The 17555-nt window shown below is 54.7% G+C and overlaps 3 protein-coding genes across 3 annotated transcripts; all 3 read right to left on the bottom strand.

Annotated features, from left to right (window-relative positions):
* Nucleotides 1-5889: 5889 nt before the first annotated feature.
* Nucleotides 5890-8755, bottom strand: LOC137900917 (heterogeneous nuclear ribonucleoprotein A/B-like). Its single transcript, XM_068745066.1, has 9 exons — nt 8645-8755; nt 7693-7872; nt 7385-7553; nt 7154-7312; nt 6870-7001; nt 6643-6757; nt 6420-6572; nt 6257-6343; nt 5890-6184 (listed from the first exon to the last, which is right to left on the bottom strand). Exons 2-8 carry the CDS (start codon nt 7848-7850, stop codon nt 6273-6275), a joined length of 957 nt encoding a protein of 318 aa, XP_068601167.1. The 5' UTR covers nt 7851-7872; nt 8645-8755; the 3' UTR covers nt 5890-6184; nt 6257-6272.
* A 1905-nt stretch (nt 8756-10660) lies between these two features.
* Nucleotides 10661-12341, bottom strand: LOC137900657 (maternal B9.10 protein-like). The gene is made up of 4 exons (XM_068744781.1): nt 12169-12341; nt 11515-11652; nt 11167-11425; nt 10661-11031 (listed from the first exon to the last, which is right to left on the bottom strand). Exons 1-4 carry the CDS (start codon nt 12339-12341, stop codon nt 10819-10821), a joined length of 783 nt encoding a protein of 260 aa, XP_068600882.1. The 3' UTR covers nt 10661-10818.
* Nucleotides 12342-14709: 2368 nt separating this feature from the next.
* Nucleotides 14710-17461, bottom strand: LOC137900424 (brain mitochondrial carrier protein 1-like). The gene is made up of 7 exons (XM_068744504.1): nt 17328-17461; nt 17100-17194; nt 16912-16997; nt 15783-15878; nt 15566-15690; nt 15271-15484; nt 14710-14748 (listed from the first exon to the last, which is right to left on the bottom strand). The coding sequence occupies exons 1-7, from the start codon at nt 17405-17407 to the stop codon at nt 14710-14712; spliced, it is 735 nt and encodes a 244-aa protein (XP_068600605.1). The 5' UTR covers nt 17408-17461.
* Between the last annotated feature and the right edge of the window lie 94 nt (nt 17462-17555).

The following is a 17555-nucleotide window of genomic DNA, read 5'->3' as shown; positions in this document are numbered from 1 at the left end:
CCTCCCTCTTTGTAGGTTAGGTCATGTTCTGATCCACAGCGCCGCCACCGCCGGTTGAGATTCTCTCTTCCAGCCTCCCTTTTAACTCCAACACATGAACGACTGCAGAAGAAGAAAGAAGAATCGGAGTCGTTTATAGGAGGAGCCGCCTCCGGGGGAGTCCCCGCCTACTCGATTAAAGGTAAACCACGGCAGAGACGAGGAGAGGGGCTTTATGCTAACTCATCACGGTGGATGGTTAGCGCTTTATGCTAACTCATCACGGTGGATGGTTAGCGCTTTATGCTAACTCATCACGGTGGCTGTTAGCGCTTTATGCTAACCCATCACGGTGGCTGTTGGCGCTTTATGCTAACTCATCACGGTGGCTGTTAGCGCTTTATGCTAACTCATCACGGTGGATGTTAGCGCTTTATGCTAACTCATCACGGTGGATGTTAGCGCTTTATGCTAACTCATCACGGTGGATGGTTAGCGCTTTATGCTAACTCATCATGGTGGCTGTTAGCACTTTATGCTAATTAATCACGGTGGCTGTTAGCGCTTTATGCTAATTCATCATGGTGGATGGTTAGCGCTTTATGCTAACTCATCACGGTGGCCGTTAGCGCTTTATGCTAACTCATCACGGTGGATGGTTAGCGCTTTATGCTAACTCATTACGGTGGATGTTAGCGCTTTATGCTAACTCATCACGGTGGCTGTTAGCGCTTTATGCTAACCCTAACCCAGACATGGGCAAACTAAGGCCCGGGGGCCATATACGGCCCGTTAGGCTTTCCAATACGGCCCGCCGAACTTGTCCGAATGATATCATTAAATAAAATTTCATTATAAACCTCACTTTTTCCCTGTAATGTTACCTGTAAAAGGCCAAATCCTTTCATGTAATGACTTTTACATGTCATCTATATTAGTTCACACGAACACTCCATCCATCGGTTCCTGGCCCCGCCCCTCTGTCAAATTTTAGAACCCATTGTGGCCCGCGAGTCAAAGAAGTTTGCCCACCCCTGCCCTAACCTGTGCTCCGGGTCGGGCACCACAAACCTGGAATTTGTTTTATTTTGTACTGAAGGTTGGAGGTCGACAGGCTGCAGCCCCCGCCCCTGCCCCGCAGGCCAATCAGAGCAGGGCTGTGACTTAATGAGGTCAGGACGGGTTAATGAAAGGCAGGCTGTGTCAGGAGAACCCCCCCCCCCCATGAGAGGCCGATTATTCCTCCAACCAGGGGCTACAAGCTAAGCTAATGCTAACCTGTCCTCAGCTCCTGAAAACCCCCATGTTCACTACCTGAAGGAGGTATGAAGGGAGAAGAAGGCGGGGCCACAGAGACACACCTTAAACAGGAAGAGAGGGAAAGAAAACAGGAAATGAGCAAAAGGAAATGAAAGGAACGAAATGAAAACCGACAGGAAATGAAAACATGGTCTGATGGGACCTTCCTCGAACCCTCCTCATCCTCTCAGGTTTCATTCGAGCAGTTCGCTCATGTCCTCGGCCACGCCTCCACTCCTCCCTCCCGACCTCAGCTTTTACACCATCCATCCTTCATCCGTCCTTCATCCATCCACCACCATCCATCATCATCCTTCTTCCATCCATCCATCCTCCATCCATCCATCATCCTTCATCATCCATCCATCAATCCATCCATCCATCCATCCATCAATCCATCCATCATCCATCCATCCATCATCCTTCATCCATCCATCTCGCTCCAGGAAAGCAACATTAAAGTGGAAGCAGGAGTCGTTTTAACGGCTCATCCTGACAACACACAAACACACACCTACACACACACACACACACACACACCCACACACCTACACACACACACACACACACACACCTACACACACACACACACACACACACACACACACAAACACACACCTACACACACACACACACACACCTACACACACACACACCCACACACACACACACACACACACACACACCTACACACACACACACACACACACACACACCTACACACACACACACCTACACACACACACACACACACCTACACCTACACACACACACCTACACACACACACACACACACAAACACACACCTACACACACACACCTACACACACACACACCTACACACACACACACACAAACACACACCTACACACACACACACACACCTACACACACCTACACACACACACACACACACCTACACACACACACACACACACACACACCTACACACACACACACCTACACACACACACACACACACACACACACCTACACACACACACACACAAACACACACCTACACACACACACACACACACCTACCTACACACACACACACACACACCTACCTACACACACACACAAACACACACCTACACACACACACACACACCTACACACACACACACACACACACACACCTACACACACACACACACACACACACCTACACACACACACACACACACCTACACACACACACACACACACACACACCTACACACACACACACACACACACACACACACCTACACACACACCTACACACACACACACCCCCCCGGCCTGCAGCAGTGTCTTCTAATTAGTCCACAGCGCGTGGACACAGTGGGAGAGTTATTAACAGCTGCCCCCCCCAGACAATCAATGAGTGGGGGGGGGGGGGGCAGCTACTACTTGGGTACAGAGGGGCGTTGAGTCTGGGGGGCCAGACGCTCCGCCTCCCGAGCTGGGGGAGGGGCTAAAGAGCATACGAAAGCTACCGTAGCACGCATTGCTAACACTGCTGCAGGTACATGTTGTTCTAGCCGTTTGTATGAATGAGGTCAGAGGTCAACAGTGACCAATCAGAGATCTATAAGTATCTTCTAATCAGGCTAACCTGCCCCCCCCAATTGTAGTTCTCTGAGTGGCTGCAGGTATTTCATCTCCTCGATCACAAACATCTGCTTTAGACCGACCAGAGACCGACCAGAGACCGACCAGAGACCGACCAGAGACCGACCAGAGACCGACCAGAGACCGATCAGAGACCGACCAGACACCGACCAGACACCGACCAGAGACCGACCAGACACCGACCAGACACCGACCAGAGACCGACCAGCGTTCCAAAGCAAGACACGTTCTACAGAGAACCTCGCTAGCGGTTTCCTACCCTGATCTCAGGTTACGATACACCGACCCGGCCCGACCAGAACCGGCCCGGCCCATTCAATTAAACCCTCGTCCAAATTCTAATTATTCAACAAAGTAAATCTTCTGCATCACAAACGACAGAAGAAGATTCTCTACGACGTTTTCATTGGATGCTTCAGTTTGTTCTGAACCGGCTTCCGGCCATCGGACCGACCCGCTTGGTTCTGCTCCTCCTCCAGGACTCCTGCTGCTGGATACTTAAAGACAATTAGCAGCGACTGTTGCTTGGTAATTAGTGCAAAGAAAGCAAGCCTTCATTTTGTGCTGCCCCCCCCCCCCCCCCCACACACACACACACACACACACACAACCTTGTGTCTGATTGAAACTGTGAACCAACAAATGATCAGGATCCAGATCAGGAACTGAAGATCAATCTGATCTCAGGCCAGCAGGGATCACCAAGACTAGGACCTGGATCTGGACCAGACTCTGATGGTGATGTCATCAGGTCACTGTGTCCAATCACTGTGGGTTGTTTTTGAGGTGAGAACACTGAAACTCCGCCCACAGCCTCATGTTTCTGACAGCATGGAGTCCAACTCGTGTTCAGATCAGGACGCACTTCCGGGACGGGGACGGGGGGGGGGTTTGTGTCTCCACGAGCCGGCCCTGAGGTGAGATGGTTCCGCTCAGACAGGAAGTCCAATCCGCTCCAAGCATTCCCGCTTGGAGCGCCAAGCTCTGGAGTGGAGCGTGTAATGTCCCCGGAGATCCTCCGGGGACACAGCCAGGGTGAAGGACCCCCCCCCCCATAAAGGAACTGGACCAGAACCAGGACCGATCACATCGCTGGACCCAACCCGACAAAGTCCAGAACCAGAGCACAGAGGACAGAACGTCTTACCTCTGAGTCAGACGGCTAATCTGGGTAATCCGGTCCGGTCTAGAGGCTGGAGTCCAGCACAGGTGCCTCCGACATGCTGGTTCCTCGGACCGGGACCGGGACCGGGACCGGGATCTGGATCCGAGGCAGAGACACGGTCAGCAGTCGGAGGAAGGGTATTCCCGATGAGATCCAGAGCACCAGAACCACGAGCGTTTAAATCCCCCCGGAGCGGACCGGTTCCAGACAGGAAGCAGGCAGAGCCACACGGAGGAAGAGGAAGAGGAAGAGGAAGAGGAAGCGCTGCTGTTGCATCGACATGGCTCTGAGTGCGCTCCTCCAGCGCTCCTCAAGTCTGCACAGGAAGGAGACGCAGGGAGAGGAGAGAGATGTTAGAGGAGGAGGAGCAGGGAGGTGGGAGAGAGAGGGAGGAGCTTGTACTGTCAGTGACTCCATTAACAGCACCGAGGAGGAGCAGGAGGAGGAGGAGGAGGAGGGAGAGGGGGGCGCACGCATGTGGAAATGTGTGAGGGGGAGAAAGAGGAGGAGCAGGGAGGTGGGAGAGAGGGAGGAGCTTGTACTGTCAGTGACTCCATTAACAGCACCGAGGAGGAGCAGGAGGAGGAGGAGGAGGAGGAGGAGTTATCCTGCAGCAGCTTCAACCACAAACACAGTCTGTGTGTGTGTGTGCGTGCGTGTGATTGTGCGCGTGATCAGCTGCAGTAACACTGGCACACGTTCAGCGTCTTCTTGCCCGGGCCGTAAACATCGATTAGAATAGGACGCGCACGCACACGCACGCACGCACACACACGGGGTTGCAGCAAACATCAACACAAGTTTTTTTAATAAACAAACAGAAACTAGTGACCTAGCCAAACAGCTACAGAACAGAATTCATCGTCATGGAAACCAAATCAAAGCGGGTCTTAAACCTATCAGGAAGATCGATCCCGTCCGGCTGCAAAAACAAAAGTACGCAAAGAACTGGGGGGGGGGGGCGTCTGAAGCATGCCTTTCTTTTGCCGGTGTACTCGTCCAAAGTGTAATTGCACATCCACTACAGTAGGTGGCAGTGGCGCGTTCATTGTCAGAGTATTAGCTTTGCGTTTTCACCGCGCACACAAGAGGCGGAGCCAGACGGAGGCAGCGACCGAACCCACCGGCCCGTCAGCCAATAGAAAAAGGACATTTCATCAACTCGAAGCCACAGAAGGTCGTCGGTTCACGACCCCGAACACGGAGGCCCAAGCTGAAACACGCCGACCAGCAGCGAACGCTCCAACGAGGTTCGAGTCTCAGCTGGACACGCAGGTGTGTCGCTTACCTGGGGAGCACACGCCCCCAGGACGCAGGTGATGCAGTGGGCGTGTCTTCAGGGAGAACTGTCTCAGGCCGTCAGTGAAGTGGGCGTGTCTTCTGTTGACCCCCGAGGTCACACTGGGCTCCAGTTCGTTCCCGCCTTTAGCCACATTGCTACGCTAGAAAGCTAAAGCTAAGCTGCTACGGCGTTAGCACAACACAACGCTCAGCTTGGTCCCTCGGGGGGGTGGGGGGGGGGGGGTCAAACATCAAGTATTCCAAGTACACAGATGACCAATGAGAGAGTTTATTACATCGAGACGTTCTAAAAGCAGCGGGGGCGGGATTTAAAGCTGCTGGAGGCGTGGCTCCTGTCTCGGGTTACATCCCATGCGTCTACAGACAGCCGAAATTGAAGCCACGGGGGGGGGGGGGGGGGGGGGGGTCAACAACAAGGTTCACATTTCTGGTTCTACAACTCAATCGGGTCCGACAAAAACAAAATATTTTGAAATGAAATTTTAAACCTGATTCAACAACAACTCTGGAAAGGGAACAAAAAGTTAGCGAAAAGTTTTTATTTTTCAAAAAGCTCCTTTACAGCGCCAAGATTCTCACCCCGCGAAGGAGCACAGGTAAAAGACACGCCTTACAATACATTAGAATCAACAGGTACCAAAAAGTACAGTCAAAATTACACTTCCTGTGGAAATGTGGAGGAAAGCAACTCAAAAACACCGACGGGAAAACAAACCGAGAAACGGGCTAAAAAAGGAAGTTACATTGTTTCTGTACAAATGGTCTTCTGTCATAAAAGAGGCGGAGCCATCAGCGCGGCGCCGGCGTCTCATTGGATCCCTGCTGGGCGACAGACGGACACGTTTAGGTCACGCCCCACAGGAAGGCCCCCCCCCCCCCCGTTGTGCTTACCTGCGCTGCCCGGTGATCAGTAGGGCTTGTAGCCGGCCTGGTGCGCCCCCCTCCTCGGGGTCTTCCCGTAGTTGGCGTCGCCCTGGTCTGTGGGACAGAGGACAGGGGGGGTCACGGTCTTTCTGGGGACGCCGGCAAACACGGCAACCCTGCGGCTACTTACTGTAATCGTAGCCGGGGCCGTAACCATAGTAACCAGAAGAGTAGTCGTAACTGCCGTAGCCCCCGTAGCCGCCGTAGCCCCCGTAGCTGCCCTGGTTCCCGTAGCCCTGGTTCCAGTTGCCCCCGTAGCCCTGGTTCCAGCTCTGGCCCTGACCTGGGACAGCAGCGTCCCCGCGTCAGAGGGGGTTTCATCGTGTCCACAAGCAGTAGAACAGAAGTCTTACCGCCACGCCCCCGGGCGCCGCCGCGGGCCCCCCAGCCCCCGCCGCCGCCGCGGCCCCCGTACTGCTGCTGCTGCTGCTGGTACACCTCCTTGGGCTGGGCGATCTTCAGCTCACACTGGAGGACAGCAGACGGGGACACTTAGGACGCAATGAGGACAGAGGCCCCGGACCCGGACCCGGACCCGGACCCGGACCAGGACCAGGACCAGAGACTGAGGCCAGCGTACCCGGCCGCCCTCGATGTTGTGGTATTTCTTCTCCAGACACTTCTTGACGTTGGCTTCGTCTTTGTATGTGATGAAGATGAAGCCCCTCCTCTTCTTCGACTTTGGGTCGATGGGAAGCTCGATGGTCTCGATCTGCAGGGGGGGGGGGGGGGCAGCGGCGTTCAGGACATTCCGTCTCCCGTCAAACATTCTAGAACCGCTCTGACGTTCACTAAACACCCTCCTCTTCCTCACGAGCCGCCGCTGCCGGGTCAGAGGTCAGAACCCGAAACGCCGCGACTGACCTCTCCAAAGGTCCCGAAGTATTCCCTGATGGCGTCCTCTGTGGCGTCGGGGTTCAGGCCCCCGACGAAGATCTTCTTCACGGGCTCCTTCTTCATGGCCATCGCCCTCTTGGGGTCGATCGGGCGTCCGTCCAGTCTGTGCTCCTTCTGCTGCAGCACCTGCAGACACGCCTTCCAGTTAGCCCCGCCCACAGGAACTAAAGGTGTGACCCGCACGAGGACGAGGAGGACCTTATCCACGCTGCTGGAGTCCTTGAAGAGGACGAAGCCGAAGCCCCGGGACCGGCCCGTGTTGGAGTCCATCTTGATGGTGCAATCCGACACCTCGCCGAACTTCGTGAAGTAATCCTTCAGGTCCTTTTTACTCGTGTCCCAGCTGAGGCCCCCCACGAACATTTTCCTGTCAACGCAGAAGGAGACCGTTAAACAACGCACCGGCGCCGCCCCCGTGGGGGGCCAGGGTTCCACAACACACGTTGACCCCTCCGTCCTCAGGTCCTGAACGCCCCCTAATCAGGGAGGACCGATCGTGGACCCACCCGGCGTCCTCCTCCCCCTTGCTGGCGTCGATCTTGCCCCCGTCCGTCCCGTTGTCCTGGCTCTCGTCCCCCACCATGAGCTCCTGCTCGGCGCCGTTCTGGTCCTCGTCCCCGTTCTGGTCGGAGGTCTCCATGAAGAGGGTCTCGCTGTCTGCCATCGTGAGAGCGGGCTCTGAGAGACTGACACAGGACGGGATGAACACCGGAACCGGCTGGAACCGCGTGTGTTGATGACGTCATCGACGCCCGGAGAGCGAAATCGGACCAGATTAAGAAGAATAAATGGAGCTTTTACAGAAACGTGTCGGTTCGGATCCCGGTTCCGACCCAACTGCCTCCCCCTCAGGTTCGAGCCCAAACGGCTCGCTTCACGGGCACATTTCCCAGGTGTTATTGAACGCCACACGGCGACCATGCTAGCTGAAGCTAGCGGGCTTCACGCCTCGTTCCCGCTTCCTTCATATTGGTGCCGTCATTAAACAATCCGCGCGTCACCGTCACGCGCGTGGACCGACCGTGCTGAACGCCAGAAGTCAACACACCGGGGGACGTCTCCGTGCCCGGCGGACGCGCTTTGATTCGGTGCCGCTCTCAGAGTGGAGGCCCGGCTAACCGCTAGCCGCCAGCCGCTAGCCGACCTAGCCCGAAACAAAAATCCTGCAAAAAGCGCGGTCGGTGCTGAAAGGGGAACGAGCAGGAACGCCCCGGTGGGTAACGAGAGCACCGAACCCGCAGCCCGAACCCGCAGCCCGAACCCGGCCCAGCCATTTCACCAAGCAACGACAATACGGCACCTAGCATCGCCGTGGCTAGCAGAAAGCTAACGCTTATGAAAACAGCGCATAAAGGCACGAGCCGCGCGGAAGGTCATCGACGGAAGTGCCGCGGAGAGAATCGAACATTCTGACATTTACGGGAACCCAAAATAACTAGAAGCAAATAAAAGTCTTACTTTCAGCGGAATAATTAACGGAGACGCAGAATCCCTGCTCAAAATGGACACTCTCCAAATTCGCCGCTAACTCGTGGCAAGTTATATACGACCGGATGTGACGTCCGCTCGTCGCTCCGACGGAGACAGTCTGTGGACCGCTCACGGACGGAATGAAGGTAACACGTGATTGGCTTATTGGTTGGCGCAACTGCGACCAACAAATAGTACAAGGACACGTCATTCCTGTTCCGGTCTGACAGAATCCGATTTATTTACTCCGCCAAAGAGGTTGTGTCTGTTTGTTGTTTGTTTGTTGTTTGTCTGTTTGTTGTTGTTTATCTGTTTGTTGTTTGTTTGTCTGTTTTTCTGTTGTTTGTTTGTCTGTTTGTTGTTGTTTGTCTGTTTGTTGTTTGTTTGTCTGTTTGTCTGTCATTTGTTTGTCTGTTTTTCTGTTGTTTGTTTATCTGTTTGTCTGTTTGTTGTTTGCTGTTTGTTTGTTGTTTGTCTGTTTGTCTGTTTGTCGTTTGTTTGTCTGTTTTTCTGTTTGTTTGCTGTTTGTTGTTGTTTATCTGTTTGCTGTTTGTTTGTTGTTTGTTTGTCTGTTTGTTGTTTGTTTGTTTTTCTGTTTGTTGTTTGTTGTTGTTTATCTGTTTGTTGTTTGTTTGTCTGTTTGTTGTTTGTTTGTTGTTTGTCTGTTTGTCTGTTGTTGTTTATCTGTTTTTCTGTTTGTTGTTTGTCTGTTGTTGTTTATTGTTTGTCTGTTTTTCTGTTTGTTGTTTGTCTGTCTGTTGTTGTTTATCTGTTTGTTGTTTGTTGTTGTTTATCTGTTTGTTGTTTGTTTTTCTGTTGTTTGTCTGTTTGTTGTTGTTTGTCTGTTTGTTTGTTTGTCTGTCTGTTGTTGTTTATCTGTTTGTTGTTTGTTGTTGTTTATCTGTTTGTTGTTTGTTGTTGTTTATCTGTTTGTTGTTTGTCTGTTTTTCTGTTGTTTGTCTGTTTGTTGTTGTTTGTCTGTTTTTTGTTTGTTTGTCTGTTTGTTTGTCTGTTTGTTGTTTGTTGTTTATCTGTTTGTTGCTTGTTTGTTTGCAGGATTCTGGAGAAACTGCTGGATGGACGTCGTTGAATAAAAACGTGAAGATGGGTCTAACTCAATCTCATCACATACATTATGATAGTGATCCAGATATCCATCTACTACTACTACTACTACTACTACTACTACTACTCCAGTACCTTCCTGTCCCGTCGCCACAGCAACCCATCGTCCTCCCTCACTACGTCCGTGTCTCTCCTCCTGGGTCGTCCTCTAGTCCTGTTCCCTGGCAGTTCCATCCTCAGCATCCGTCTACCGATATCGTCCCCGTCTCTCCTCTGGACATGTCCAAACCATCAAAGTCTGGTCCCTCTGACCTTGTCTCCAGAACGTCTAACCTTCACTGTCCCTCTCATTGTCTCATTTCTAATCCTGCCCAGCCCGGCACTCCCAAGGAGAACCTCAGCATCGGGCGATGGTGGCGCGGGCGGTTGAGCGGGTCGTCCTACGATCGAGAGGTTGGCGGTTCGATTCCCGGCTCGGGCACATGTGTACACTGTCGTTGTGTCCTTAGGCACGAGGCGCCCACATTTCCTGTGTGAACGAGTGAACGACTGAATGTCGGCGGGGTCAGGAGCATTATTGATCTCCTCCACTTCTAGCCCCGCCTCCTGTCTTTTCCTCAGAGCCACTGTCTCTAAGCCGTCCATCATGGCTGTCCTCACCACTGTCTCGCAGACCTGTCCCTCTGTCCTATCACAGAGAGACACTTGGACGGATGCGTGAAGCTTGAGGGACGTTTGGGAGTCTGGAAGCTCGTCTGACTTCCTGTTGGCGTCACGGTAGCAGAACGACCGCTCCCGTCCCGGACGGCGCCCGGGCGCCGTCGGACGTTAGAAACAAGGAAACGAGCCCGCGGAGCTGAAATGGATGCATTTATTTCTTTTCAACGACCGTTCAAACGGAACTTTATTTACACTGAAACGTTAAATCTAAAACAGTTTAGAAGAGACTTACTTAAAATACTTCAATATTCCAGAATTAAAATATACTTAAACAGCATTCCTTTAAACAACATACGAGTAAGACTCTTATCCTTTAGACGCACCGAGCGCATCACGGCCGCCGTCCCGGCTCCAACCGGTTCCGTGTCCAAGCACCGCTAGGACCGGGACTTGCTGACCCAGTGGTACTTGTCGACACGAGGCCCGGCGAACGTGAACGAGGGTCGGTAGGACTTGAAGCCTCTCTGGCTGGAGAACGGAGGGGGCGGGGCTGCAGCGGAGGGAATGTGAGGCGGGAACGAATCCCCGCCAAAGGCCTTCCGCTTCTCCCTCAGCCAGGTCTGAGGAGCAGCAGGAGAGAACTCGCTGAGCTGAGGAGGAGGAGGAGGAGGAGGAGAGCCGTTACGGAACGGAGCAGCCGTCGAGTCGCCCTCCAGGGCAGCAGGTGGCGCTGCACGTTAGCATGGAAGACCAGGACAGAGACATCTGCCATGCAGTCAACCTACCCGGTACACGCTGTTGGGATTGCTGACGGTCGGAATGGTCTTGGGCTCTGGGTTGGGGGGCGGGGCCGGCGCAGAGAGGGCGGAGCTACTAGGGCTGTTGTGGCCACCGCCCTCCTCGTCCTCATCCGAAGAGCTTCCTGACGGGATGTCGAGGCTCGCTCGCTCCACGGCGTCGTGGACGCGGCGGGAGAATTCCCCATCTCCACGGCGACAGCGGTCCAATGCCGAGACGCAGAACGGACTGCTGCGTTCGCCGTACCTGCACAGGTGCAGCAGAACAGGAAGTCCTCAGCACGGCCTCAACGCAACGTCGAGCAACGGCAATCTGGAGCGTCCCGACCCTCTGACCTGCAGGACACCTCCCCAGGGTCCACCCACACCGTCAGCTCCCGCGGGAGGCCGAGATCCCCGTACGGGACCCCGCCCCGCTCACAGGCCTGCTGCAGAACCGGGTCCCGCAGCAGAACCCGGTTCATACGAAGACACCTGAAACGAGAGGCCACAGCCGGTAAAGATCCTGAGACACAAAGACCCAAAGGGGAACTCCATTTACGGTCGAATAAAGTTTACGTGAACTTTATTCAAGCAGATAAACGGGCTTTACGTCATCGGTCCAGATCGATAAAATCACACCGATTAAATCTCTCCGGTTCGTCGTAGCTTCATCCGCTCGATTTAACGGAGAGGCCGGTCCCGCCAAGCGACCCGGTTCTACAGGAGCCCGGTCCTGCTATGTGACCCGGTTCGGGAGGAGCCCGGTCCTGCTACGTGACCCGGTTCGGGAGGATCCCGGTCCTGCTATGTGACCCGGCTCGGGAGAATCCCGGTCCGGCTATGTGACCCGGTTCGGGAGGATCCCGGTCCTGCTATCTGACCCGGTTCGGGAGGATCCCGGTCCGGCTATGTGACCCGGTTCGGGAGGAGCCCGGTCCTGCTATGTGACCCGGTTCGGGAGGAGCCCGGTCCGGCTATGCGACCCGGTTCGGGAGGAGCCCGGCTCACCTGTAGGCCTGGCCCCTGCTTGGTGCGTTCGGGTGCCAGTGGTTTTTGTAGCTCTCAAACAGGACGGAGGTGAGCGCCGCAGCGAACCGGTCCCGGTCCTCGTGGTCCAGACCGCCGTACCGCTTGACCAGCCGGGCCATGAAGAACACGGCGGCAGCGATCTCCTCCTTCATGGCGGGACGGAACGATGCTCGGTTAAAAACGGGTAAAAGTACCGGGACGGAGGCGCTAAGCAAACATATCTGCTGCGGGGGCTCCACGCAGAACCCGGACCGGCACCGGCACCGACAGATCCAGATCTGAACGCGGACGCGGCGCAGCAGCGCCTTCAAGACGCTCCTGAGATGCAACCGGTGCAGGTGCGTGACACACCTGCAGCTGGTTTACTAATTAGGCCCCGCCCCCACACACTCAGCTGAGCGTGAGTTCTCCCCACGGTCCGTAAACGCAGCACGGATTCATTCCAGTTTGACATTCGATTTGTGGTCACGTGACCTGAGAACCGGGTTCCACTCCACCCTGGAGCAGGTTCTGAGAACAGAACCGGGTTTCATCCATCCTGGAGCAGGTTCTGAGAATGGAACCGGGTTTCATCCATCCTGGAGCAGGTTCTGAGAATGGAACCGGGTTTCACTCCACCCTGGAGCAGGTTCTGAGAATGGAACCGGGTTTCACTCCACCCTGGAGCAGGTTCTGAGAATGGAACCGGGTTTCACTCCACCCTGGAGCAGGTTCTGAGAATGGAACCGGGTTTCATCCATCCTGGAGCAGGTTCTGAGAATAGAACCGGGTTTTACTCCACCCTGGAGCAGGTTCTGAGAATAGAACCGGGTTTTACTCCACCCTGGAGCAGGTTCTGAGAATAGAACCGGGTTTCATCCATCCTGGAGCAGGTTCTGAGAATAGAACCGGGTCTCACTCCATCCTGGAGCAGGTTCTGAGAATAGAACCGGGTTTTACTCCACCCTGGAGCAGGTTCTGAGAATAGAACCGGGTCTCACTCCACCCTGGAGCAGGTTCTGAGAATAGAACCGGGTTTTACTCCATCCTGGAGCAGGTTCTGAGAATAGAACCGGGTTTTACTCCACCCTGGAGCAGGTTCTGAGAATAGAACCGGGTTTCATCCATCCTGGAGCAGGTTCTGAGAATAGAACCGGGTCTCACTCCATCCTGGAGCAGGTTCTGAGAATAGAACCGGGTTTTACTCCACCCTGGAGCAGGTTCTGAGAATAGAACCGGGTTTTACTCCACCCTGGAGCAGGTTCTTTAACATGTTCTGTCTAGGAATAAAACGCCAGGCAGAACCGAACAAGCATATTTTTATTCAAATAAAGCCAAACCAGCAGCAGGTTCCAGAACCATCGACCCAGATCCCGTCTCTGACTGACAGGAACCACCTTCAAACGGGCCGCGGGGCGGAGCTACGTTCTGACCTATCAGCTCCAATGGATTTGGTTACCTTCAGATAATTCTATTTCTATAACGTAACAGTTCAGTTCAAAGAGGAAAACAACGATAAATAAATAAACAAGCCTTTCTAGTCGATCCGGATCAATAAAGCCGAAACTCAACCATCGGCGGTTCCAGTGAAACAAAGCCACGCCTCCAGAGGTAGAGCCCGCCCCTCGTCTCAGGTGCCTTCAGGGCCCGTCAGGAGATTAGAGGAGATGAGCTGGATTAGATTGTAGAGATCTGATTTAACAATGCTAATGCTAATGCTAATGTGCTAAATGGTGGTTTAATTGGCTCAGCATGACCATCATCATTCACATTGAATGAGTGCATAAATAAATATCAGTCACCACCTCCCAAGCTAATGCTAACGCTAATGCTGTTTTACTTTGATCTCCCTAAATCTAACCAATCCGATCTCTTCCTGGTGATGATGTCATTGGGTCGACCTTCAGTCTCATCCTCATTTTCACCTGTAGGCTAACGTGATCATGAAGTTAGCTGTATAGCACGGCATTCAGGTAGTAGCCTAGCCTAGCCTAGCCTAGCCTAGCATACACATTAGAAGCTGAGGTATCCTCATGTTTGCGATGTTCGTTCAGGACCGCAAAAGCTGCTTTCATGCTAGGACAGAACCGAGACCTCCTGGTTCTACTGGACCCGGTTCTCTACAAACAAAACTCTCAGAACAACGTGAAAAGAAATCCAGTGGCGGTGCTAAAAGGGCATCGTGCCAGCGCCTCGGGTCGCTGACGCCGGCGAGCGGTACCGCAGCGAAGCGGGAACAAAGAACCAAAGAAACGTCTTCGTCCCCGTCTCCCGGGGCAACAGGTGGAACGTCTGAAACGACTCTTCAGTCCTCGGTTTGTTCAGGTCAAGCGGAGGATCGTCGTTTGTCTTTTCAGAAAGACTCCACCCCTTTAACCCCCGAGCTCCGCCTCCTTTCCACATTTTTAGATCTTAGCGAACGTTTAGCTGCATGGAGTGTCAAAGGTCGCCTTGATCAGTCTTTAAAACAAGGATAAATAAAACCGATGGGACGAGGAGACGACACCGCTTGAAGCGGGGGGGGGGCTCCGCTAACCGGGGTTAAAACTGGAGCTTCAGCTGCTCGAAGGTCATGAAGAACTGAGACGAGCGTTAAAGGAAAACTTCACGGTTTCAAATCAGAAGCACCAACGACGTAAAAACATGTAACCAGTACAGGAAGCTACATAAAGCTAGCATGCTAGCAGGAGCAGCATAAAGCTAACATGCCAGCAGGAGCGGCATAAAGCTAGCATGCTAGCAGGAGCAGCATAAAGCTAGCATGCTAGCAGGAGCGACATAAAGTTAGCATGATAGCAGGAGCAACATAAAGCTAGCATGCTAGCAGGAGCGACATAAAGCTAACATGCTAGCAGGAGCGACATAAAGATAACATGCTAGCGGGAGCGACATAAAGCTAGCAGGAGCAGCATAAAGCTAGCATGCTAGCAGGAGCGACATAAAGCTAGCAGGAGCTAAATAAAGCTAGCATGCTAGCAGGAGCAACATAAAGCTAGCATGCTAGCAGGAGCGACAAAGATTTTTAAAGCCATCATCTACATGAATACAGACAATGACCGGAGGAGACGGGCTGTGGTCCGGCGGGCCGGTTCTGAAGGATACCATGATGTTCCAGGGTCCCAGTCGCAGCCAGTTGGGCCAGAAGCCCTTATAGAGGGCCGAGAAGCCCTCGTTAGTCCACGTCTGCCTCAGCCCGTCCAGCGTCCCTTTGTACAGGGGGCCTCCTGACAGGAGCCGCTGGTTCATCACACGGGTCCGGACCACGTCCACGGGGTTGGACACCAGCGCCCCCGCCAGGCCGCACGTGAAACTTGAGCTGGGTGACGCGGGACAATGGGGAGTCCAACCTGGACTTTATAATTATTACATTCATACCTGTAAATAATCACAAACGTACATAAAATGAGTCCAAATGGTGTCCCCCATCAGGCCGGACTCGATGAGGCGCTTCTTAGTGGCGTCATAGACAGGAAGTTCCACGCCGACCACGAAGGCGGCGCGCTGTGCCGTCGGGACGACCCCCTGAAGAGGAGGAGGAAGACAAGATCCCAAACATGTCATTCCCTTTTTACCCCGCCGAGCTCCGTGCTAAGCTAGGCTAAAGCAGAACGCACTCTCCACAGCCCCCTGATGCCCTCCGCCTGGTAGATGCTGATGAAGTGGGACGTCATGCTGCCCTGGAGCAGGCTGCCCTGGGCCTGCATCCGGATCTGGAATCAAACAGAGGGCGTCTCCGTGAACAACCAATCGCACCGCGGAGACAGCGAGACGCTGAGACGCTGAGACGCTGAGACGCTGAGACGCTGAGACGCTGAGACGCTTTGAGTCTGGATCCTTCCAGTCCTCCCTTCCGTTTCTCTTCTTTCCTGCACTGATTTGATTCTCGCTGAACGACGAATCACGTGACGCTGAAGCTGACAAGGAAATCAAGCGCTTCTACCACGCCACCTGTAAACTACAAAATGTGCGAATGTGAGCGTGCTAACGGCGCGTGTGGATGTGCTAGCGGGGCGTGTGGACGTGCCAGCGGGGCGTGTGGACGTGCCAGCGGGGCGTGTGGACGTGCTAGCGGGGCGTGTGGACGTGCCAGCGGGGCGCGTGGACGTGCCAGCGGGGCGCGTGGACGTGCCAGCGGGGCGCGTGGACGTGCCAGCGGGGCGCGTGGACGTGCCAGCGGGACGCGTGGACGTGCCAGCGGGGCGCGTGGACGTGCCAGCGGGGCGCGTGGACGTGCCAGCGGGGCGCGTGGACGTGCCAGCGGGGCGCGTGGACGTGCCAGCGGGGCGCGTGGACGTGCCAGCGGGGCGCGTGGACGTGCCAGCGGGGCGCGTGGACGTGCCAGCGGGGCGCGTGGACGTGCCAGCGGGGCGCGTGGACGTGCCAGCGGGGCGCGTGGACGTGCCAGCGGGGCGCGTGGACGTGCCAGCGGGGCGTGTGGACGTGCCAGCGGGGCGCGTGGATGTGCCAGCGGGGCGCGTGGACGTGCCAGCGGGGCGCGTGGACGTGCCAGCGGGGCGCGTGGACGTGCCAGCGGGGCGCGTGGACGTGCCAGCGGGGCGTGTGGACGTGCCAGCGGGGCGTGTGGACGTGCCAGCGGGGCGTGTGGATGTGCCAGCGGGGCGTGTGGACGTGCCAGCGGGGCGTGTGGACGTGCCAGCGGGGCGTGTGGACGTGCCAGCGGGGCGTGTGGACGTGCCAGCGGGGCGTGTGCGCTGGTTCGTCCTCGTCCTTCCGAGGACTCACCTTGAGGACGTCGGTGGGGTTCGCCAGAGACGAGGAGAACACTCCAGACACGACGCCACAGAAGACGTTGATGAGCAGCCTCTCGTCTGGAAGGAGACACACAGAAATGAAGTTCAGGGACACAAACTCCTCGGTGTCGTTCTCGCTGGAAAAACGTCTTCAAAGCCCCGCCCCTTAGGTCGGCTCACCTTCCGGACGACTGACGAACAGCCTCTTCAGAGAGTTGTAGGTCCCGATCTTGATCGTCCCATAAGAAGCTTGTCTCAACAAGGCAGGAGAGATCCTGAGAGGAGAAGTCCAAAATGGTGGATAGCCTGGAGGAGAGCCTCTCCTCGCCGCCTGGCTTAACGTTGAACAACGGAACGACTTGGATCAAGTCCTTCCGTGTCATTTGGGAAGCTGGAAAGATTTCCTACCCAGAGTAGAGCGCCCGGATGCCCTCCTCCTTCCGAATCCTGGACAGGGCATGGAACATGCCCCTGTAGCGCACCTCCATGTACTGGGACTGACCCTGGACCTGCAGCCGGGTCTTCGTCAGGTCAATGGGAAACGTCCCTGAAAGAAAACTCATTACTTTGGATTCAAAGAGCATCATGAGACACATCTAAGCTGGTCCAACACGAGGACACCTGGAAGACGAGGAC

Source organism: Brachionichthys hirsutus, chromosome 10 (assembly GCF_040956055.1).
Source record: "Brachionichthys hirsutus isolate HB-005 chromosome 10, CSIRO-AGI_Bhir_v1, whole genome shotgun sequence".
In the NCBI taxonomy this organism is placed as follows: domain Eukaryota; kingdom Metazoa; phylum Chordata; class Actinopteri; order Lophiiformes; family Brachionichthyidae; genus Brachionichthys; species Brachionichthys hirsutus.
The sequence above is the reverse complement of the archived record's forward strand: the minus strand, read 5'-3'. Positions and strand labels throughout refer to the sequence as shown.

Bases quoted from the DNA above. Each gene is read 5' to 3' on its own strand.
- LOC137900917 (XM_068745066.1), bottom strand. From the start codon at position 7,850: ATGGCAGACAGCGAGACCCTCTTCATGGAGACCTCCGACCAGAACGGG. The intron at 7,554-7,692 runs GTGGGTCCACGA...CTGCGTTGACAG, and splicing joins AAGGGGGAGGAGGACGCCGG to GAAAATGTTCGTGGGGGGCC. The intron at 7,002-7,153 runs GTCAGTCGCGGC...CCCCCCCTGCAG, and splicing joins ACTTCGGGACCTTTGGAGAG to ATCGAGACCATCGAGCTTCC.
- LOC137900657 (XM_068744781.1), bottom strand. From the start codon at position 12,341: ATGAAGGAGGAGATCGCTGCCGCCGTGTTCTTCATGGCCCGGCTGGTC. The intron at 11,426-11,514 runs GTCAGAGGGTCG...GCACCTGTGCAG, and splicing joins CCTGGGGAGGTGTCCTGCAG to GTACGGCGAACGCAGCAGTC. The intron at 11,032-11,166 runs GTAGGTTGACTG...CCTCCTCCTCAG, and splicing joins ATCCCAACAGCGTGTACCGG to CTCAGCGAGTTCTCTCCTGC.
- LOC137900424 (XM_068744504.1), bottom strand. From the start codon at position 17,407: ATGGAGGTGCGCTACAGGGGCATGTTCCATGCCCTGTCCAGGATTCGG. The intron at 16,998-17,099 runs GTGAGCCGACCT...GTCTCCTTCCAG, and splicing joins GTTCGTCAGTCGTCCGGAAG to ACGAGAGGCTGCTCATCAAC. The intron at 14,749-15,270 runs GTATCCTTCAGA...CGCTCGTCTCAG, and splicing joins TGGGACCCTGGAACATCATG to TTCTTCATGACCTTCGAGCA.